This window comes from Teleopsis dalmanni, chromosome 2 (assembly GCF_002237135.1).
Source record: "Teleopsis dalmanni isolate 2A chromosome 2, ASM223713v2, whole genome shotgun sequence".
In the NCBI taxonomy this organism is placed as follows: domain Eukaryota; kingdom Metazoa; phylum Arthropoda; class Insecta; order Diptera; family Diopsidae; genus Teleopsis; species Teleopsis dalmanni.
This window is the reverse complement of record NC_051847.1, coordinates 170,693,752-170,718,012: the sequence shown is the minus strand read 5'-3', so window position 1 is coordinate 170,718,012 and position 24,261 is coordinate 170,693,752. Positions and strand designations below refer to the sequence as shown.

General features: G+C 29.4%; 1 protein-coding gene across 1 annotated transcript in view; it reads left to right on the top strand.

The window, feature by feature from the left end:
* Positions 1-1,134: 1,134 nt before the first annotated feature.
* Positions 1,135-24,261, top strand: part of LOC119685815 (dynein heavy chain 10, axonemal) — a 75,785-nt gene continuing 52,658 nt past the window's right edge. The window contains exons 1-27 of the mRNA XM_038100198.1: positions 1,135-1,207; positions 1,680-1,797; positions 2,573-2,676; positions 3,473-3,657; positions 4,557-4,708; positions 6,066-6,451; positions 6,511-6,622; positions 6,691-6,818; positions 8,026-8,216; positions 8,275-8,869; positions 8,932-9,045; positions 9,123-9,315; positions 9,384-9,424; positions 9,497-9,734; positions 9,995-10,102; positions 10,228-10,400; positions 10,462-11,054; positions 11,115-11,276; positions 11,342-11,450; positions 12,341-12,423; positions 13,559-13,850; positions 13,915-14,073; positions 17,187-17,339; positions 20,456-20,588; positions 20,662-20,747; positions 20,893-21,027; positions 23,962-24,168. Of these exons, the coding sequence (XP_037956126.1) occupies positions 1,196-1,207; positions 1,680-1,797; positions 2,573-2,676; positions 3,473-3,657; positions 4,557-4,708; positions 6,066-6,451; positions 6,511-6,622; positions 6,691-6,818; positions 8,026-8,216; positions 8,275-8,869; positions 8,932-9,045; positions 9,123-9,315; positions 9,384-9,424; positions 9,497-9,734; positions 9,995-10,102; positions 10,228-10,400; positions 10,462-11,054; positions 11,115-11,276; positions 11,342-11,450; positions 12,341-12,423; positions 13,559-13,850; positions 13,915-14,073; positions 17,187-17,339; positions 20,456-20,588; positions 20,662-20,747; positions 20,893-21,027; positions 23,962-24,168 (4,962 nt within the window). The 5' untranslated portion in view covers positions 1,135-1,195. The remainder of the gene's footprint in view (positions 1,208-1,679; positions 1,798-2,572; positions 2,677-3,472; positions 3,658-4,556; positions 4,709-6,065; positions 6,452-6,510; positions 6,623-6,690; positions 6,819-8,025; positions 8,217-8,274; positions 8,870-8,931; positions 9,046-9,122; positions 9,316-9,383; positions 9,425-9,496; positions 9,735-9,994; positions 10,103-10,227; positions 10,401-10,461; positions 11,055-11,114; positions 11,277-11,341; positions 11,451-12,340; positions 12,424-13,558; positions 13,851-13,914; positions 14,074-17,186; positions 17,340-20,455; positions 20,589-20,661; positions 20,748-20,892; positions 21,028-23,961; positions 24,169-24,261) is intronic.

The window sequence follows — 24,261 nt, the reverse complement described above, 5'->3', positions numbered from 1 at the left end:
GAAAATAATTTAAAATTTTTTTTCCAACACAAAAAATCATTGGCCAATTTGGAAGTGATGAAGTCAATTTTTTAACAAAATCTATTCCATTAGAAAAGTAATGGGTCTTCTATACGAAACTAGTATAAATCTGTTTTACAGACGACACACGTTAATGGTTTTTGATAGGTTTTTCCACAACGCTATAGAGTCTATAGTATAGGGGAATAAGTTACGGACTAGGGATACGGTTATTTACATCTGCTTGCTGCTTGTATTTTCAGTGACTACCCATCATTATTTCCGAACATAGCTGGTGCCGGTTGGGTGTGTTTGCGTTGTATTTTAAGGTACCAAATTAATGTGTTGAACAGCAGCCAATCCGTTTGCATCAGAACCGAGAGATGGAATACCTGCTAAATTCTAGTTATAGTTGTTTGTTTTGGTTTGATTTGTAATTGTAATGATAAAAGTATTAATTTGTAAATTTTTTTTTTAATTTAATACACCCTGGTATATATGTTTGAATACACTGGGGATGTACTGAGGTCATGGACCTCTACCCACTAAGAAGGATATAAGCCCATGAGGATGACGAAACTTCAGCCAGCTTACTGTCGGCTGAAGGCCTGAACATCAGATGATGAAACAAATATAGCTCAGAGAGAAGTTCTGAAGATATACAATAAATATCAAATTAATTTTATGATATAGAGGAATTTATAACTGAAGGTTTTTTCTAATGTTCGTTCTTATTCGGCTCAGTGTAAGTTAGTTCATGTTAGGTTTAGTCTATGTCACTTATGTCACTTATATTTTCCAAGCAATATAATTAGTTCCAGAATTTATTCTATTTGAAAAGGAAATACTCCACCTGATTAACTATATATTTGTACCCATATGCAAAGTCAAATCTAACATTTAAATCGTATTAAAGATTAACTTCCAGAGTTTGAAATTTATTATTAATTATTATTTATGTTTAATTTTGTTTTCGCACTTTAATTTATAATTTAATTTATTTTTCATTTTTTTAATGTTCTTTTAATTATCAAAACTAAGGAAAAGAAAAAAAAAAAAAAGGTAGTAATTTTTTGTTTTATTTTAAATAATTATTAAATAACATTTTGATTAAAAATTTAAACACATAACAGGAAAAAAAGGAAAGGGTAAAAAGGGCAAAAAGAAAAAAGTTATCCCTCCGGAACCAGTTTATATGGAAGTCCGGGTAAGTTATAATAATATAATGTTACGAAACTGAAAATTAAACCAAAAGACTTAAGTAAACCAAGTAAAACTTAGTAAAAAAGTATTAAAAGTTATTTAAATTATTAATTACTGTTAGTTCAATAAACTATATCAAAAACATAGAATAATTTTTTTGTTTTTTTTTTTTTGAAATTTATTTATTTTATTACAATCTGTCAGGTATGAATGACTATAAGTAATTATAAATCGTAATAATAAGTATTACGATCTAAAAAGAGAAAGACACGTATAGACAATGCCCAGTGACATATCCATATATATTTAAAATAACAGTGTGTGATCTACATATACATATCTAAAATATCTCTCGATGTTTTCCTTCTCAAAAAACATAGAATATAAATGATTGTTATATAGAGATAGAAAAAACATGATTACATGATTACAAAATATATAACTATTAAACTATTACTGCATTATTCTTTTTTTAGAAAATTGTGCCAAGATACTATAAAACCCCAATTTTGCACGCCAGTTTTGGTACTTTGGAATGTATGGAAGACGACATAAGATATATATATCTACTTCGCAGAGAAGTGGGGTCTATACGTAAATACAACTTTTTCTTTGCTACTAATATTGCTACTACTAATAAAAAAAAATTAATTAACTATATTATTTTTAATTATATTATTTCTTAAAAATAGTAAGTTAATTACTTATAATTATAAATTGATATCATATGTTTTAATAATATACACAATAAGTCTAAAATTTTAGTTCAAGCAAAATGTCATAATATGTATAAAAACAATGTGATTATTTTCGAGTGAAAAGTATATTTATATGTCATATAAATATAGAAATACATATAATTTAGTTAAATTAATTTTTATTGTCAATATGACAGTACTGACTATTTTACTTGATAGAAACTGTTGCAATTAATAGAGACGGTTCGGAAAGTATAACAAGTTTTGGCTGACTATACAGTTGTTTCAAATGTTGCCAAATACCCATCATCAGTGGTCTTGGAATTATTTCTTATAGTTAATTACTTGTAAACAATTTTGCCCTGTCAGTTACGAGGTTCTGTATTTATTAGCCATCATCTAAAAATTTAATTAATTAAAATAATATAAATATAATTTTTGTTGTTGTAGTCACTACTTTTTAAAAGCCCCCTGATGATTTAATATTATAGAAATTAATATGAATTTATTTAATAATTAATATAATTTATTATTTTAGCACATAGAATGTAATAAATATTAAATTAAATATTAAATGTATAACTTAATTATTTTATTATTTTTTATTAAAAATATAAATAAAAATTTATTTAATTTATATTAAATGAAGTGTAATTAAATTTGTACTATAGCATTTTATGAAGACCGAAACGAGTGCTTTGCCATGATGCCTGGTCACTTCATATATGGAACTGTAATGGAACCATTGCTTGATTCTCTCAAAAGACATCTTCAGGTAAAATCAAAACAGTAAATTAAATTTATTATTTTGTTTTAATTTTCTTATTGAAGTTTAATAATTTTTATAGGTTATAATTAAGTTCTTTTATTCTAAGTTAATTAGCATTTCTTGCTTGTTCACTTAGAGCGCCTAAAAAGGGATATGAAACCCTTAAGTTAATCATAGCAACCTTAGGTCATGCCCTTATCGAGCTTCGATTTTAAGCAATTTTCAATTAATCAAACCACAAACTGGAATATTTCTTCCGTTTTTTTTTTGTGTTTTTTGTGAAACAATCTCCACTTTATGCTTCTTACCAACGCTATTTTACATTTTTTAAAGGCACTCACACTATATTGAAAAATAATTTAGTGGCGCATTCTAATTAATTTTATATAAGCAGAGTCATTCATCAAAATCCTTTTCGTTTTTCCGCTCGAGGAAATAATGAATCGATACATCAAAACGTAAATGATTCCTTTGTGCCAAGAGCAACATTTAGGTTTCCCAAATTGTGCTTCTATGGAATTCTGGCAATATGTTGAGGCTGTCAATAAAAAGGGGAGAATGAAGAAAAAATTCGAATACAATTTTCACAGCTTATGCTAAGTAACCTCTCTTGAATAATTATTGTTTAATTTTAATATTTATTGACAATTTTATGCTTTAGTATTATTTTTTTTATTGCTAATGTATCTTGAGGGCATTTTAGATTTCAACACGAAATAAAGTGAAATAAGAATATTTTGAAAATATTTATTTGAGTTTAAAATATATTAAATTAATATGGTTTCATTTTACACATCAACAGCTTTTCCGCAAAGCCTTGGAATTTCAATTTCTCGAACCTACTTCAACTCAAGGTCCTGGTAGTAAAACAGAAAAGCCCATCACTGACGATATTGGAGTTGAAGAGGAGCCAAAGGATATACAGCCCGGTTTACTAGAACTATCTAAACCTTCTGAGTTCGTTTTAAAGGCTATGAGACAAAAGAAGTGAGTCCAAACCTGTTAAGTTTTTTTTACTTATATTTATACTGTTAAACAAATTTAATTCCTCAGTTATTTATTTATTTAACTTTTAATTTGTTTTTATCTCTTCCTGCCATCAACTTGATTAAAAAATGATTGTTTTTATTTTTCTTTTTGTTTTGTATAATTTTTGCACTGGCATGTGGATGATAATTGCTCGTGTTACTTATTGTACCGCGTTTGGAGTGTTCTACAGAATGACTTGTTCCTTGCCATTTTACATTTGACCCCTTCGCACATAAATATCGTTTCATCAGATAGCATTTTATTTTTAATCGGATTTTTCCTTTTAAAAACTTTAAAGCCTTGGAAAGGGCATTTGTCCGAAAAATATTCGTATAAATGCTCTCATGTTTTAAACTGTTGAAAACTCGATGGCCGGGTTCAATTCCCATTTTCCCATTATTGTTAGGCAACTACGCTTTATTTACTTTTTGTTCGTTGGCGTAAAAAGGACGATTTCCATAGCTTGTTTTAATTTAAACCCTTTCTATGTTATTTTTCACTTATCTTTGCAGCCTTTCATTACTTTTGTTTTGAATTTGTTTATTTTTAATTCTTTTTTATAATGTATGTACTCGTATTTTTCCTTTTTTGACATTTTTCTTCTCTTATTTTCTTCCGTTTTTAATTTTTTTTTGTGCGGCCGGCGCCCCTTTTTTCCTTTCGGATTAAACAATAATAATTATTGGATTCTATATAAAAATGTCACAACAATAACAACAACAATGTTAACAACAACATAAACACCATTTAACAACAATGCGAACAATGAATACTTAAAATGAATAAACGAATGAATGAATGAATGAATGAATGAATGAACTCGAACTGCATCAAACCAACCGAATGTCAAACAAAAGGAAATTGGATAAATTGGCTGAACAGCGACGGGCAGAGGAAAAGGCTGCTGCATTGAAAGCCAAAGCCGAAGAAGGAAGCGAAGAGGAAGAAGTTGTAGAAACGGCTGCGGATGCAAAAGATTCAGATTCAGCGGTATCCTCAGAAGAATCAGGTGAACTTATTGTACAGATTATATTAAAATTGATCACAATGTTGCTTATGCAAAATGAAATTATATACTTAATTTGTTTTCTTAGTGCTGCTAAATAGCAATTTGGCTGTTCCTAATTACATTGAAATGCACTGCAATAATATAGCATATGTCCAAAATTTTTTTTAATTTTTCAGATTTAAAATTTTCAATTTTCAGATTTTAGTTCCTTTTTTTGTAGGATGTATAACTATGTATGAACATGATAAGTATATTAAGTTAAGTAGGTTTTTTTCCGGTAGGTGAAAAGCATCAAAAATTACCACTTGAGACTTTAATCTAGTAAAGAGCCTTCTTAAAAAATTAATAATGAAGATTATCGCAATTAGGCAGTGAATAGCAAAGTGCTATGAAATCCATTCCAATAACCAACGAATTAGACGTAACATTTTAATTAATAGAATGAACACTTAGAAAAATCGTATGTAATCTGAGTCACAGTGCTACAATAACGAAGAAATCAGAAATGTGAACTGGTGAAAGGGTAGGGTATTTGTAATAAGCACGAGAAGGTTACTGTATATATACATTATGGTCAGGCTCACGAAAACGTTGTTAGTAGAAATGTTGGAAAGCACTGATTGTACCTCAATGAAGTAGGAAGAGGTGTCAAGCGCTGGTGCCTCATAGCTGAAATCATAACTGGAGTAAATATTGATTCAAGTTGAAGAGGATGAAATTGTATTTCCCTTATAACCTCTATGAATTCAATTTATACTATATGCATAGTATATATTCATTCTTCATGAATATATTTTTATCTGTTTTAAATTGCAATACAAAAGACTTCTTCCCGAATTACTCAGAGAAGAACAGCAAATATATCCTAAACTTGAAGATAGTAGATAACCGGTCAAAACGCTCTATATAAGCATAAAGTGCGGTTGGCTCTTTGGACAACCAATTTATGAAGACTATATATGAAAGACATAGAAACAAGTTAACATATCCTTAAAGACTGCCCTAGTCTCAAAAAATAGAAGAAAAAAATTTTTAAGAAAGAATTAACTCACGCAACAGAGTGGTCAAATACTAAACTGGAGAAGCTTAGGGTGTAGTAATAGAAATTCTTCCGAAACATGGAAGAGCGCTGGAAATAATAGTTCGTCAATAGACTTAGTGTCATGAACAGCTAATGTTCAACCCCCCCACGTACTGATACTAACACTATTATGATTACTATTTAGTTTGATATCATATCATTGAATAGTTTCATTGTAAATTAAAAATTATTATTAGTTATTATATTATAATATTAGTGCTTAACAATAAACTGCTAGTTATATTAACTTTTTTTCTAATATTCTAAATTCTGTAGAGGAACCTGAGGAGAAACTGACTATAGATGAACGATGGGAGCGTTTGCTGCAGAAAGCACATGAAAAAGTTAAAGAGATGCGAGATGAGAGAAAAATTCCAATTGATAAAGTGCCACCTCATCAGGAAGCATTGTTATCAGAGATGAAAGTATTCGAAGATCAAGTTGATTTCATTAAGGATCATATAAGTTTAGCATTTGAGTTGCCCACATCATTTATTGCACCAGGACAAGAACACATTGAGTTCGAAGGAAAAAAGAAGAGAATTTTTCTTGATCCCAAAAAGCCTGCTTTAATAGATAACTATGATTCTATACAATTACAAGAAGTTCTAGCCAATTGGTTGGTTTTCTGTGAGGCAAAACGAAAGGAATTACAGGCATTGGTAAAAATATGTTATAATTCTTTGTTTTTATTGTACTTATTCATTTTTTTTTCTTTTAGCAATTAGCAGAATTCACTCCACTGGCTGAGTACGACTTGTGGCACACACGAGAAATTGAACTCTACAGTGTATTGGAGCAGTTAAAATCCAAATTCGTTACTGCTGTAATAGGTAAGAGAGAAATATTGTAGTAAAGGTATTTAGATAAAAACTTAAATAATTTTCTTGTTGTACTATAGTGAGATTACGAGAGGTCAATTGTCCGTTGTTAAAAGATTTCGCGGAACTTAAAGCGAAGTTAAAAGTAGACTATGGGCAAGCTAAGGAGAACTGCGATTATGTTGGCACAATTACTGACTATATAGAGGTAAGCATTTAGTGTATATTTCAATTTTAAAATTTTTTTTAAAACCTGTTCTTGAAAATATAGATCTCTAAAAAATTTTAAATAAATTAAATAATTTTTCAAATATAATGAAATAATTATTTACATAAATTGAAAGCATTGAATTATTATATTAACGCTTTTCTTAAATTTACTTTAAATAAAGTTTTTATATATATTTGCTTACATTTTTCAATCTTTTTTTTTGGTCTTCCATTTTCAACATAAAACCTTATACCTTATTTATATATAATAACCAAACGTATAGATATAGTGATTGATAAATTGGTCGATGAGCGCTGTTAATCTATCAAAAATGATATCATGAAAGAATATTTATGATTTAAAGATATTTGGCGTTTTGTTTGTTGCATTCCAAGTATTTTAGTAAACTTAATACAGTGAAAACTTCTTTAGATATAGTTAAGTTAAGAGAAAGCTTGCTAAAATAAATGTCCGCACTTTCACTATTGCCTATTATGAAGCCCCCAAAGTTACATAGGAGAGGCGATTTACTCCAACTGCTGTTTCTTCGTGTATTATTATTATTAATCCATTGGTAGTCCAGAAATTAAAAAATGACTATAGTTAGTTACTTTTCACCCTCTAGACTCAAGTATAGTAAACTTAATACAGTGAAAACTTCTTTAGATATAGTTAAGTTAAGAGAAAGCTTGCTAAAATAAATGTCCGCACTTTCACTATTGCCTATTATGAAGCCCCCAAAGTTACATAGGAGAGGCGATTTACTCCAACTGCTGTTTCTTCGTGTATTATTATTATTAATCCATTGGTAGTCCAGAAATTAAAAAATGACTATAGTTAGTTACTTTTCACCCTCTAGACTCAAGTATAGTAGTGTAGAAGCGTGTTTAACCCTTCTAAGGTACGTCCTCTTCAGTTGACACTCATTATGGTGGTACAACACTTCTCAACATACACAAGTTGATTAATGATGGGTGTCCTCTTAGGACAATTTTTACCAGATATACTTTTCATGCTATTTGTGGAGCAAATCTAAACGAATGTTTTCTTCATGTATAGTTTTTTAATTAATAATTGTTTATAAAAATATATCTATACAACAAATTAACTCGCATGACAGAAATATTCACATATAAGTTATAGTCGCATATAAATCATAACATTGTTTTATATATATAATAATTTGGTACTTTGTGTATTTTAGAAAATAAATAATCAAGACAATTTCAAGTTGTTTCATCTGCTTATTGGAAACATAATGGTTGGATTAAGACACATATGGACCATGTCTTCATATTATTCACTTGATCCTGAAATGGAAAAGCTTTTGGCACAAATATCCAATGTTTTTGCTATAAAAGTGAAACAATACATAACATTTGATACTCTCTTCAAGTAAGCAATGAAATTAAATAAAAAAGTTATATTACTACATACAATGTTTATATAATAGAAACAATGCAAAGGTAACACATGAAATTGCTGCCAACTGTTCAGAGTTTCTACGTAGCTGGAAAGAAGGGTACTTGGATGCACGTGCAATTATAGAACAATCTGGAGTAGGCTCACGTTGGGAATTCGATCGTACTATATTATTTCGAGAAGTTGATCATCTCAGTCGTATTAGTAATGACATAGCAAGAATAGCTCTTACTTTTGTACAATTCGAAAATCTTTTTGGTTGTCGACTTAAATCAATTATAACAGATCCAACCATTGTTGACGATTTAATGGTAAAAGTCTATCGTTTACTTGATAATTTCATCAAAAGTATAGATTACGATATATTTCTGCCTGGAAATTGGGAAGATTGGGAATATTCAATGGAAATCTTTCAAACTCAATTGGACCAGGTTGAAAGTGATGCTAAACTAGTAATTGATAAGAGCATTAATACGTTAAGGCAATCAGATTTGGGTTTAGAATTGATTTGTGACGTAGAATCACTACACACATATCCGCCATTAGCAGAATTTGTAAGTCAAAAACATGAAAATGTGCTTCGCTTTTTCCTTTCGGAAATAAATTTAATATCATATGAATATATGGTAAGTGAAGAAGTATGATGATAATGACAAAACAATGTAATAACTTAAATTTTTTTTATAAGAATAATAAAAAAGTACCACCGATTGGAAAACATCAACCAATGAAAATTGGTGCAATCTTATGGACTCGTCTATTGAGTGAAAAGTTAAGAGAATCCGTTTTGGCATTTAGAAAGGTATTTGTGAACAGTTGTCTTTCTGTTCCACATATTTATTTTATTTATTTATAACCATTTATTTTTATTTGCTATAGGAAGAAAATAATCCTATTATGGTTAACAGCTACGTTAAACGCAATGCTTTTAAGCAATACTATGAGCTCATCAATAAAATGTATACTTTTCAAACTGATCTCTATGATGGCTTTAAGGCAAGGGCAATGTATCTCATTAATGCAGTAATGCGTAAAAATATTATTGGTATTGAAATTGTTAATAAAGATACAAGTAAGTTCTTTTGCACTAGTTTCGAATCATTTCGGATCAAATTGATCATATCTGAATTCTGTTTACAGTCACCTATATAACGGAGTCAATAGAGACTCTTCGTGCTAAAGTAAGGAAAATATAATTTGCATTTAATAACGAACGTAATGGTCATTATTTTTTTAATGTTCTTAATATTTAGCAAACCATATTTCCGGGACAGGATGAAGGTGACCAGGGTGTAGGTGAACATGGCGTGCAACGTATGCGAAGAGTTACGAGACTAGTTGTGACAGCAACGTTAATACTATGGATGGTTAATAGAACTCCACAAGGCAACGTACAGATACAAAAAGCACATACATTTGTAAAAGCAATGCAAAAAAGAAAACGTAAAAAAATTACAGAAAAAGACAAAATTTGTCTTACACAATGCCATTGTAAGTTTTCTCTTTGCCTTTGCATTTAAGCTTAAATATTTCTGTAAAATATAGGTTAACAGGAGTTTATTAACATTACATTACAAATCATTAACAGCACTATAAAATATTCTCGGTTTCTAACATAAAACTGTTAAACGATCAAACTTTCTGTTAGTTAATGGACTTTATTAGTTTAATGTTAACTAACATTAGCATTTCATGTTTTTGTTTCGCTACTGTACAGTTGAAGATTTACTCAAAAAAATTAATTTTTATAGTGCTAATAGACGCGGATGCGCAAGTTGGACTGCCCACCTGGCGCACACTAATAGGTGATCGTGTCTTGATGGAGCATGAAATGCGCTTCATAGTTAATATGAATAAAGGTAATAAAAAATAATCTATAATAAACAATATACAATATATACCTCATATTTAAAATTGCAAATATTAATTTTACATGAAGTAAACACATAACAAGTTTTTATCCATCAATTTTACAAACTTGTAGATATATTCGAAGTTATGTTTGAAGGACAAAAATTTGAAAACCTCGGTTATTCATTGCCTGCTGTGTTACGAACAGCTATTATGCGTAAGGGTTTATTTTTTGAGGACTATGAAGCAGTTGTATTTATTATAGACAAATACAACCGTCTTATAGATAAACTTACTTTGTCAGAGGTAAAACAAAACTACCCATATATTCTTTAATAAATGGAAACAAAAAACATCGATTTTTTAGGTGGATTTCTTACGGGATCATATCTATGACACTGAAGTCATCATACAAGCGGGCTTAGGTCGCTATACGTGGCAGTCTTTTAATATACAAAAACTATGTGAGAATATTAATACAATGGTGCGCAAACTCACATCGATTGTATCACAAATAGATTATATACGTCGTGATATACAATACCGCATACAACAAATTGAAGATACAAATCTCTTTGATTTGGACGATGATATGATAGGTGAAGATTCGGATGATGAAGTTGAAGTAGTACACAGTGATAGTAGTCTTCAGGGCTACAGATATTCACAAATGTTTCCCAAATCTGATATTGTAATCATACGAATTGAAGAAGATAAAAAACGTATTATACGCATTGAAGGAGACTGTGGCGTTAAAGCCTATTACGCTAGAAAATTTTTACCAAGCTTGTATTTGATGCGAAACAGAAAATGTACATATATGAAGAAACTGTACGATTCGTTAGGTCCAGTACTGATCAAATTGGAAAGTTTAGTGCTTGGTACCTTTACAGGACGAACGGAAAAAATGCGCAATTACTATGTACAGTGGGAAACAGAAACATACAAAGCTATGATAAGGTAAATTTGTTTTTAATAAAATGAAAAATAAATTACTTAATTCGATTTATTATTATTAAGGAATGTTTATAAGAATTTGAATTGCTACATTGATCGTCTGACTGGTAATGAACCTATGTTCGAAGTTAAGGCTAATCTTGTTCATTCTGATGTTGGATTTGAGCCTTCTGCAATCGATATCAAAAATATGATAGTTCAAGCGACAAGAGATTATTTAGAACGGTAGCTAGTTAAAATATATTAATATTTTTGTATAAAAGATTTTATTTTATTTACTTTACAAACAGTCTAAAATTGTTCACACGTTGGAAAAAAGGAACTTGTATTGTATGTAATCCAATCATTGAAAGAGGCGGATATACTTACAACTTTACTATATATGAAGATATCATGCAAGTGAGTTAATATATCAATACAGTTCTTTGGTGGTTAAATGCATTGAAAAAACTTTACTACTTATAACTAACTATTTCACAATAGTAAGTAATAAATATAATTTGGCTTCAGTCTTTCAGTTCTTTTCCTAAAGTCAAACTTCTGTCTCTTTGTTGTCTTATCGTTACAGTCAAGAATTTTTGCATTGATGTCATTTGCAGATCTTTGTAAAATGTGGCTAAGCTACATATATTTACTCGATAGTTGGCGATTGTCTGGTTGTAAACCAATCTTCAGTATTATCAGAACACTCGAAAGTTTTCACGAAGTTGTTTATGAACACTGCAGTTGTCAAAGCCTCTTACAGTCATACCAAATTAAGAAGTGATAGATAATTTATTTTTTTTAAAAAATTTTTGATGTTAAAAAAGTTGTGCTAAAAACTGGTTTTATAAAAAGACAAGTTAACAATTTTAAAAAGAATTAGTTAATAACAGCAGAGTAACTTTAGTATTTGTTTTGAAAAAAGGATAGTTGCCAGTGAAGCGTATTGCCAGTGACAGCAATCGATATATATCAACTTATTCAATTTCTTTCGACATAAAAACCTTCTTATAAGAAGAGAACATATTAAGAGGTTCTTTATTTAACCAATTTAGTCTCCAGCTGAAATGCACACAAATTATCTTAGTGATAAATTTTTTTTAAAGTAGAACTCAATGTCTGTTCGATTTGAAGTTATAGACGAGTCAAACGAATTGTATAGATGATTTCTAATATAGTTGCTTTAAAATCAAAAATATTTATGAATATTTAAATTTATAATTATTTATAAACTGGTAATTGTATTCGAATTTACTAATATTGGTTTAGTCTTTGAATTAAGACATATTTTTAATTTTTTATAACAGAATGAAGACATATATAAACTAGTAGGACAAACTGAAAAAATCGCTGCTAAGGTAATGGAAGAAGTAAATCGAGAAATATTTAAGTAAGTTTCAAAAGTACATGTCATTATATTATTTCTAAATAGTTTATACAATATAAACTAAAACATTGCAGCTGATAGTTTTTTTTTAATTTTTATATTTATTTTCTACATTGTAAGTAAGTGTTACATTGAGATGTGTATTCTGAAGACAATTCTGAAGAAAAAAAAACAGAATTCAAATAAGACATAAGTAATCAACACTTAAATACTATTCACACAATATTAAAATAAGAACTTCTTGTATATATTATTTAGATTATTATTATTATTATTATTTAATCATTTTAGTATATCTCCCTTCAACTACAGAGGTCCATTAATAGTTTAAAAACTTTCCCTATTTTGAATGCCCTCTACAGTAAATTTGTATTCACTCTTGCATCACTCGGTTAGCAAATCCAGCTCTATATCAAATCCAACTCCATATGCTAGCGTTAATTTGGGTTCTAACCAGAGCCACCACTATACTACCGTTTTAGAACCAATCGTATTGTTCAGGATAGCAGAATCTATCCAAATTTACACCTCTGCACCTACTGAACACCTACTGAATTTTAATAACCCGTTATGAAAGGCATGCGTTACCTCGGGAATATTCTAGCTCCTATTAATCATTTTATTGTAGTCATGATGAAGGTAAAAATCTAATTTTCGTGCAGTGATAATTGATAAAAATGCAGATAAAAAATATCATATCAGAAGTCTTCGCGAGATCTTCACAGTAGACAATCTTCAAGAATGTGACGAGAGTTTATTTCGGGTCTTCACATACTTTGGATCACTTTTTAGTCTCGTTCAGTCTGAGTTGTATTCATTCTTGCTGTTAATATGTGCAGACTATTTAACTTCAACAACCATGCTTTCCGTAGAATGATTTATTGGATAGTTTAGGTTTCTGGTGAGAATATTGAACTGGTCCTTCCTGTATTAATTTAATTAACGTGTCAATTTTCGTTAGTTGGTATTTTGGACGCGCATGAATTTTTATGTTATTATTTAATTTAGATTACATATAATAGTATTTAATACTATTTTATAATATTGAAAGATATTATAATACTATTTTAAGAGTTAGTTCGTACTTATTTTAGCATATGTATATATTTCAAAACTTACAAATTTTTATACTGAACAGGTTTAGAAAATATAAAGACTTGTGGCTCTTGGACAAGAAATCAGTTTGTGAAACATATGTCAGTGAAAATAAGCCATTAATGGAAATCGATGAACAATTTGCATTTTATGAGAGTATAATTGAAGAATTGAAAAATGTTGCACAATATGTAGAGTTGCGTTGCTTACGTATAAATCTGAAGCCATTGATAATAAACATTTGCTCACATGCGGATATGTGGCGTACCAAGTTAGGAGAGGCATTAGCAGTCAAGGCATCCATCAGTATGGATATTATACGTAAAGAACTTAGCGTAAGTAATACTTATATTTAACATCTGTACTATATTAACCTTAAACCTTAAAATACCTTTCCAGAGTTTGAGATATCATGCTAATATGCCTACTAAAAATCTGGATGATTTCAAAAAAATTATGCAAACTGTGGCTACCATTCAAGCGAAAACATTGTCGTATGAGCTAAACATACACGAAGTGCAGGAAACATTTACTGTGCTCAGTGAACATAGAATACCGGTCAGTATTAAAAAATACCCATATTCAAAGTCAAATATGACGGAAAGAACTATTCCAAATTTGATATTTTAGTTAGTTAATTTTGTTCAGACTTAGTTAATTGTTTCGTATATTGTCAGAAGCATGTCATCAGCGATATTTTAGGAATATTTTTTGTGCTCAATTGTTCGTATATAACCTTAGGACTGCAAAAATTAAAGGATCAACTTGAGGACTGTCATATTTAAATTTTAAACATTTTTAAATTAAGATCTTTGTCATTTGAACAACTTCACTTGCCTTTGACTATAAAAAACGCATAATCCACAGTTATACATTTGTCATGTCAAGCCTACGTTCATTATCATATTAATTGTTTAACAAATTTACTTATTATTGGAATAATATTATTAGAATAATTATTAGGAAAAAAGCATTATTCACAGCTGAACTTGTATACAATAATCTAAAATATTATATTTGTTATTGTGAGCAAATTAATACAAAATTTTTAGGTTTAGTAGGTGATATGAACAATAAAATTAAAAAAAAAAATTCCAAATCCAATTGATGGAAGCTTGACAATAATTTTAAAAGTTATATGGTCGGCCAAAAAGTCTATTAAATAAAAAATATCACATAATATATATATAACATATAATTTTGTTGTTTTATTTTATTAAATTATATTATATATTATTTTATTTCATTTTTAAGCTGAAAATTATATTATTGTTTCAAATTTATAGCAAACATCTTGAAAAGTTGAATATTCTACAAGTGTTTAAAAACTTAAATTTATGTTATTATATTAAATTTTAATTATGATAAAAGTAAACTTTTAATATAGTACAATATTAAATCTGAGTGTTTTTTAAATTTACTGTTTTGATTACATATTATACCCGGTGTGTGCATAAGTTTTTTCCGGTTTAACTAAGAGATGGCGCCAGTGAAAAGTACACAGAGTATTAATTTAATACACACGTCAACACACACAATTTCGTGGAAGTTATAGGAAAGCTTGACGGATGGTATTCATGAATTACCTGAGAGATGGGCTATATGTAAAGAACCCGATGACCAATAACTTGAGTAAAACAAAATATTTTCTTTTGAAAATTACGTGTTTTCTTTGTCAAAAATAACCGGAAAAATCGCATGCATACACCTGCTATATATACTGATTAAGACTTATGTGAACAAATAAAAAATTATATAATAATATAGATATCATATCATAATTGTTTGATATATATTATTGGGTTTTTAGGAGTGAGATTTAAAAGTTTTCTTGACTTTATTCTAAAAATGGGTTTAATTTCGCTTTTAAAATGGGCTATTTTAAAATAATTATTATTTAATTTATTTGATTAATTTATTTTTTTAGCATTTATTATTATTATTAATAAATAATTTTTAATAATTTTAAATTTAGAAGATATATATAAAAATCAAATAGTTTTTACATATAATTTATTAGAATAATAATTTAAATTTTTTTAGTAAATAATAAATTTAAATTATTATTCTAATAAAGAATATGGAAAAAATCAAAAAAATGTTTAATAATAAATATTAAATAAAATATTCAAGTTGTCATTCCAACAAAGAATATGAAAAAATTTTAAAAAATATTTTTAATAATAAATAGTAAATAAAAAATTTAAATTATTATTCCAATAAAGAATATGCAAAAACGATTTGATTTTTACACATTTATTTTTTATATATTTCATGTCAACCTTTGGCAGTAAAAATAAGCCTTTGATTGGAGATTGTTTAATTATTTAATTACAACGATTTTTCTTATGAGGAGCAACAAACAAAATGTTTTATAAAAATACCTTTTGTGATAATTAATTTCCATGTATTAAAAATATATATAATATGTAATATATGTGCACATACTTGAGAAATCATTGTCACAGTAAATATTTGCTCGCAAAAAATGTGTTCATCAATTTAAACACACTAAACTAAACTTTTTAGTGACATAAGCACTTAATTCTAAAAATTCTAATTGGGTATTTTAAAATTTTCAAATCAATTCACTTGCATAAGGCTCCATGGCTTTCCGCGTCCCAATTGCCTAAAATGTAGTTTTCAATAAACGTCGAATATATATTGAACGTCCAATGCATTTTATGTAACCAAATTGAAATGCAGTAAATAAATTTAGTTATAGTGAACTAAAGTAAACGGTAGAGAACCACTATATGCTGCACTTGGAATTGTTCATTATGTGAAAGTGGCCGACAGCCAGCGGTGCAGTAACAACTTTGTCCACAAAACACTTTCTACTCATATTTGTAAATTTAAATGAGGGTTTTAGCAAATCCTTTTGAAGTCGTCACTTAATATTTATGCATGCAAGCATGCAGCTTCCCACTATTAAACCGCTTTTGGCAAATGTTTATTTAGTGTTCCTACGTCAGCTATGAGAGCCTCGTAATAAAGTTATATAAATTTGTGCTTTTCGGGGCTTGGGGCTCACTTTGGTGTACATTTTGGTTTCCATCCATGCTTATACGTAAGCGCACTTTTAAATATTTGGACTCACCGTGCAGCCAGTTGCGTATCCCTTGGTTAATTTACTCAGTTTTAATACCAATGATGCTCTACAATAAATTAAATACTGTAGTGCTTTGCTTTACGAAAAGCAAAAAGACTAAATAATTTTCGTTGCATGTGAAAAAAAAATAATATTTTACATGTTTTTATATAAATTTTATATAAATTCAAATAACTTAATATAAGTCCAAAGCAGAATTATTTTAAAATTCTACTCATATTTTTTTATAACAACTATAATTTTATGTAATGTGAAAATATAATGATAATAATATAAAAATACGATACGTAACAATTTTATCACTAATCTTTATTACTATGCAATAATCGAAATTATACTCGTATAATAACAATTATAATACACATATATTCTTTAAACTAATTATATTTTTATGTGATTTTCAATTTCATTTCATTTGCGATGCAAACCTTCCGTTGATATTTTGGCCTCCTGCGTTCATCGTAAATGCTGATACCTTATGGTACGACTGCTTGAATGGCGTTGCGGCATATAACAATATCGCTTTTGTGCTCATGTGTTCACTTGTGACGGCTTGCAGTACAATTATGAGGAAATGTTGATGTCTTTTCAGTTGGAAAAACGGTGGGATCGTATCTACTGTGAGGCCCTGCACAGATACGAGAAATTGCAGCCAATTAAGCAAAAATTCGCGGATATGACTTCAGTCGAAATATCACACTTCCAGAATGAGGTAAGATTACATACGTGGATACCATTTTATATTTTATGCACTTGCAACTCCATATTATTATATATAAACTTTAATCTCTTTACTATCCACCTTACATACTTACACAATTACACAACTACACACTTACAATATTGCAATATTACACATTTATACACTTACAACCCAAATCGATGGTGCTACAGTGTTAATAATAATGGCAACAATAAACAATGACAATTGCAGCAGTGCTGTGCGTATGGCTTCAGTTTGCGCCATTTTTATTTCATTCATTTTATATCGCTTTTGTTCCTTTATTATTTCCTTTCAATGAGAATTTAATTGGATTTTCTCCTGCTGCAGGAGAGCACAGAAACAGTTTTTCCACCCGTTAGTATTGTCAATTACATTTGCATTATCTGCAATGAGTACTTTGGCATTTTCACATCGAGTTCCGCTTCCGCTTACTCTGTGTGCTGTACGTAGGGTTCCTCGCCCTATCGTACCTACAGCAAGACCTAACATATTTCAAGTAACCGTATCTAAGAAAACGAATTAACTTGAAGTGTTTATTATCTGAATTAAAAGTGACAATCACACAATCACTCAGCTTTCAATTTCATTCCCTTTTTTGTTGGTTTATCATTGCATTTCGTATTTCGTATTCCGTATTCCGTTTCCGGTTTTTTGTCACTAGAATCAACTGCTATTTTCTTATTTTCCTTTTTTTTTTTGCTAAGCCGCACTGAAATTCAATTGACATCATCATTAGGATTGAGTTTGAATTTAAAATTTTGTTTATTCTAAACTCAACTTAACTGTGTTATTTTTTTTAAGTTCTTCCTGATTGTACGTATAAGATCGGAAATTTACATAGCTTAAGTAAATACATGAAACTATTTGAATATGGTACATTGGAAAAGAGAATTCCAAATAATATTTGAATACTTGAATCTCAATCATCGAAAGAACAATTTGAAACAAAACTATTTTCAATGAAATAATTTAGTTTGATGAACAAAAAGTTATCAGAGTTAATTGCACTTCATTTCTCTTTAGTACTTGCATAATTTGATTTTATTTCCAGTAATGTCAGATTCTAATCATTTCATATGTTAAGAATTGTTGTTGTACGGATCCATTCTTACCCAAAATTCGTTCTTATTGACAATTTTATTAAAATAATTCATTTACTGCATTAAAATGATCCCATAAAAAAAGTTTTTTTCAATCAAATTATAAAATTTAATATATGTCCATTTATAAAAATTGTAGAAAATTCATCATGTCCGGGTATTGTTATTACACAAAACACAGAGGACATTGGGTCTACAGCCATGAAATTGTTTATGGAGCCATGACAATGACAAAGGTCCAGTTAGTAGGTAACTCGAGGTTACTGAAGGTTTAGACGCACAAATATACAAATTTAAATTAGACATGTTTATACTGATATAAATGTAAAAAATTTTATATTTTTTGCTAAAGATTGGTTGATCTAATTTACGAGGGCGGTTTGATAAGTCAGTGACTTTTTGAATAAAACAAATTTTTTTCGGCAAATACACATTTTATTTTTCTACATAATCACCTTTTAGCTCGATACATTTATTTCAGCGTTTTTCTAATTTCCTTATTCCCTCCAAATAATAGGTTTTCTCAAAGCTGTCATTTCTCAAAGTAATGACTTCTTCATTCGATTCAAATTTCTTACCGTCCAGCCATTTCTTTAAGTTTGGGAACAGAAAATAATCACAGGGGGCTAAATCTGGAGAATATGCTGCATGGGGTAGCAGTTCGTATTCCAATTCGTGGATTTTGGCCACGAATGCTTAATCAGCACACGAAATTCACTTTTTTCTATTTTCGTAAAAATTCATGAGGTTGTCTGCTTTGAACGGCTATCAAACACCAACTGAACGACGTAGCTTGCTCAAAATTAGAAAGTTGCCCACTGATAGATTATAGCTGACCGCTCACTAATATTTTCAATATCTAATATTTTCAACTATAGATTGATTGGTTAATAATTTTTAATAGTGACCCAATTAATGACTCTTTATACTATAATGAGCGCATTTGCTCTATTTTCTTTTCCAACCTACATTGCTTAGTTATTTGTATAGATGGAACAGTTAGATTCAAATCTATATTGCTCAGTTATTTGAATAAACAATAAGATGCAGACCAGTGTGCAAACTTTTAAAATATTTTTTCTCTATATTTTTAAATTTGTGCATGTTTTTAATTTTATTTGAAATTTTGAATTTGAATTTTTGTTTACAAAGTTTTGACATATGACTGGAATATTCGACGAAATTTCCAATGAAGGTTCACAATAGATCGCTAATTGCCTTAGTAACATTCTTTTCTAAACTAGTCGTGTAGATACAGAAAAAAGTATTCTCGTTTTGCGTACATATTAGCGACTTTAAGCGAGCACCTTGTCGCTTATTGCCACACTTCGGAGGTGACGAATATACCTAATATTTATTTCGATTTAACTCCGCATACCATATGAAAACAGATTTAGAAGGAATAAAGCATTTAAAATATAACTAAGACGATTGTTTCAGTAGAATAGACTTTATATCATGGATTTTATATTTTAATAAGCTATTGATATTGCTTTCTAATTCCAAGTTATCATTTTTTGAATGGCTTTTTGTCCATGAATCCGATTGTAGATCGTCGTGAAAAAAATTTTAAAAATTTATCTTTTGTCATTTTTGGTTTTTCTGTGTATAAACAAGAGAACATCTAAGGTTTAATGTGTATAGACGGACGTAACAATTTTTTTAATTTATGGTTTCCCCGTCCAATCTAGTTGCTGTTTGACTCCTCAATTAATTATAATATTTTTTGTGGACCTAACCACATATTTCTCTTCCACAACCTAGAAAATAAAGTTGAGCATAGAGTTAATATCTAGCTCTATTAGTTTCAATTAAATGCTTATTTATATCATATTTCTAAGTAATAATTTGTTACATAGATGGCAGTAATTCCTTAATTTCTATGCATAACATAATTATATTGCTGGAAAAACAATGATACTAATGTTGTTCAATTTATCTTATCAAAATTTACATAATATATAATTAATTACTTAATATAATAAAAAAAATTTCCTGCATTAGTTGGATACATTTATTAAAGACTTTGATGAGAATGGCCCTGGTGCTGTTGGGTCCGATTTGGATAAAGGTGTTCGACTTATGGAACCGTATGGGACTAAAATTAATGAATATGAAGAACGTAGATCTGAATTAGGTAAATTATAAGTTTTAAATTACTTTTCGTAACTTTTTTTTATTAACTTTAATGATATATTAACTTTGATAAGCTAATGCTGAAAGATTATTTGATATGCCTATGGCGGATTATAATGAATTTGTAAGAGTTAAGTTTGAATATGATGGCATGCATTTGGTAAGTTTTACTTTGACAATTTCTAAACCTATTTCAAAGTTAATGAAAGAAATTCCAATTTTTAAAAAATTATTTAATTTTTAATTTCATTAAGTTTAATTACTTGACGGTTTAGATTGTTTAATTTTGTAATCATTTCCGACAGCTTTACAAATTATACAAAAGTCAAAGGCTGGCACGTGATGGTTGGTCAAAGACACTATGGGTCAATTTAGATCCGCTTGTATTGACTGAAGGCATTGAAAGTTACTTGAAGGAATTTCGTAAACTTCCTAAGGCGGTAAGTAATTTTATCAATAAAAGTTTTTAATTAGTTTGCATCAATGATTGTTTTCGGAAAACTTTGAAAACCAATCAAAGTAGGGCAGAAAGCAAATAATTCAATTTTTGAAGACTTTTAATGTTGATTTCAGTTTTCTGAAACAGTGATTGACACTAAATTTTGCATACTTTTGTTTCGTTTAGAAAAAGGAATATAAATCTGCGTAAAATATAATAAAAATTATAAAAAATTATAAGAAACCTCGCAGTTAATATAGAGTAAAAGTGCTCAGGTGCACTGACTCAACTTCCCTTAACATAATAATAAAATAATATACATATTTTTGTTTTATATATACTTATATAAACTTATTAAATAAGAAGCATACAAAAATAAAACAGAATATCAATTCAGATACAATGTTTTCAACATTGTAAATGAAAAAAACTCAAGCGTTTTTCAAAACTTTGAAACATTAATTGAAAATTCAGGGGAAGTCTATAAAATAGTTTTTTTTTTATCATACATCTTTTTAGAGTGACCTTCTCCTATACCAAACAAGCTAAATGTGGAAATTTCCTGATGAATAAACATTGTTATCATATAGGCCTTCCTATGCCACATTTATCGCAATACACACAAAAACTGAATCCTAGCTCTCCTGTAAATGAATGCACTTTCGTTATTTTATTAGGAGACAACTTGTATGCACCTACTTAAGTGCATCTACTTATTTGAAAAGAGGCTTTTCTTTCCGGTTCAAGTTTAAAATTTATTTAAATCTATTCAAGGAGGTAAAGATTATATGACGAAAATGGCCACTATTAGCTCGAGTGGCGTTATGTGTCCGCTATTTGACAGTATCGATCGTATATATCGATATTTCGGCCGATATGACTGTAATTTTCTAGCAGATGTTAGCCTTAAGTTTGTCTGCCAACCCTGGCTTGTTCATATAAACATTTAATTTCATATACCTCCAAAAAATATCTGATCTTACCAAATCTGGAAACTAGGATGCCAGTCAAAAGTACTTCATAGAAATAATTGTACCATGATCTATATGAGTAACTGCGTCATCTTCTTAAAACCGAAAGTAATATGTACCATCGTTATGAGTCATCGGTATCAAAAAATCGGTTATCTAAGCCCAATAACGCATCTGATTGACGGTTGTTGATATGTTACTAAATTCTTTCAAGCGGTATTGAGCGACGATCATATCAGTTCGAATTCCGTACCATATTGTAACGCCTAAGATAAGTGACAAAACCAGAATATAAAAGTTTTTTATTCAAATTCTTTATTGTTCTCTTTGATGGCTTACGTTTTACTTTTTTTTGAGATGTTATTTCAAATTACAGCATAACAATTTTACCGCTTTCTACTGTTGTGTACTCCACAAAAGCAAAGATATTCCAAGACTGATGTTTCGAACACGTATCCCCTTCCTTGTCGAAGTTACAGTGTTGTCTCTTGAATTTTACCAACCCTGTGTATATAAACACGGTTTGTAAAGAACGTTGTAAGTTACAATTTAATATTACTTTAGCATATTCTGTGTGGAGTCACAGTGTGATTTAAAAATAACATATTAAGTACAAGTATATCTAACTAATATTCTCTTACTACAGTTGTATTTAAACAAACTGTACACGTTAGGAATATATGTTCTGCTGATCATACATGCTCAAATCCAGTACCACATTGTGCCGCTTATTATTATTCCATTATTGGTTAAATCTCTTTTAAACTATTATTTTTAAATTAATGTTTTTTTAAATTTATAGAAAACAAACTACATTTTTGTAGTTCACAAAAACTATGAAAGTTTAAAAATCACAAAACTGTGTCACAATTAAAGTCCAAATTTTCAACAAATCGAGGCATCCTCTCTGTTGGCACTTAACACAGCAATTAACATATTGACTGTTTTCAATTTTTAATGTCAATGAAAAATAAATCCTTTTAGAGTTCGAACCACAACCTCAGTACACCGTCACAATTCAACATAAAATCGTACTAAACGAGTTGTTGAAACTGAAAAATAGAAAACAGCAAGTTTTTACTTTTAATGGACAAACAATTATTTTGCCAGCGTGGAACTGAAACAGCACTGTCCACACGGCCTACACGGCCCACACTGCCAACATTGACATGGCCTACTTGTCAGATCCCTCCAGCTAGACCGCCCAGCACATTGCACTGGCATGTGCGACTCACGCTTAACACACTCATAACTCATAGAAATTAAGCCTAATAACCGCAGTCGCGAGCCGCCGCTATTGTTTTAACTGATTTCATGCGATTTTGCCCGCGGCAGCAGCTGAGTAAACCGTCCGCTGTGGCCAAATAAATAAAGCCTAACTATTTTATAAGCTCTCGAGTGTGTTGGGTACGTGGCTATGCACATGATTTTAGCTATGAAGTTTCCAGTTTCGCGAAAATCGATGACAAATAAACGTTTCGTACATTTGGTAAATGCTTTCGATATTTAAACATCAATAATTTAGAAATTTTTAATTCCAAACAAGCACTAAGAGTTGTGAGCTGAGAGCTGATTACTCCCAGAAGGACGAAACACTCTGCGAGGAGTGCCTAAGCGTAAATGCATTTTTCGCGCCAATACAGACTCAAAATGGTTGCATGCAACAAATGTTGTTTTTATTAATCAGCAAACGCAATGCACACAATATTGTTTAGATACAAATTGATTTAATGTTTTGCAACGATTGCTAAAATATCGCAATATAAGAGGAAATATATGGGAATGTATCGCAGGATTTATACCATAAATTAGGAAGACTCATGCATGCCCGTTTAGATTTAGTACTGAACAAATTTTTATGCATTGATTTTTAAAAAACTTTGAATTCATTTACAATAAATTGTATTGTATTGTATTTCACATGAAGAATTAGAATTAATTATTATTTTAATATTTCCACTCAGATCCGTTTATTACCGGTTGGTATTGCAGTGGAGAATAACATGAAACAGTTTAAGGGTACTATACCCCTCATGTTAAGTCTTAAGAACGAAGCATTGCGAGATCGCCATTGGAGACAGCTAATGGAGAAAACAGATCAATACTTCGATATGAATCCAGATCGTTTTACACTTGAAAATATGTTTGCTATGCAATTGCATAATTATCAGGTACTTAACTCACACTTTGCTATTTATATTAATTAAATATATATGTATTCAGTCAGTTAGAATACATTTCAAAAGATGACTAAAGCAATATCA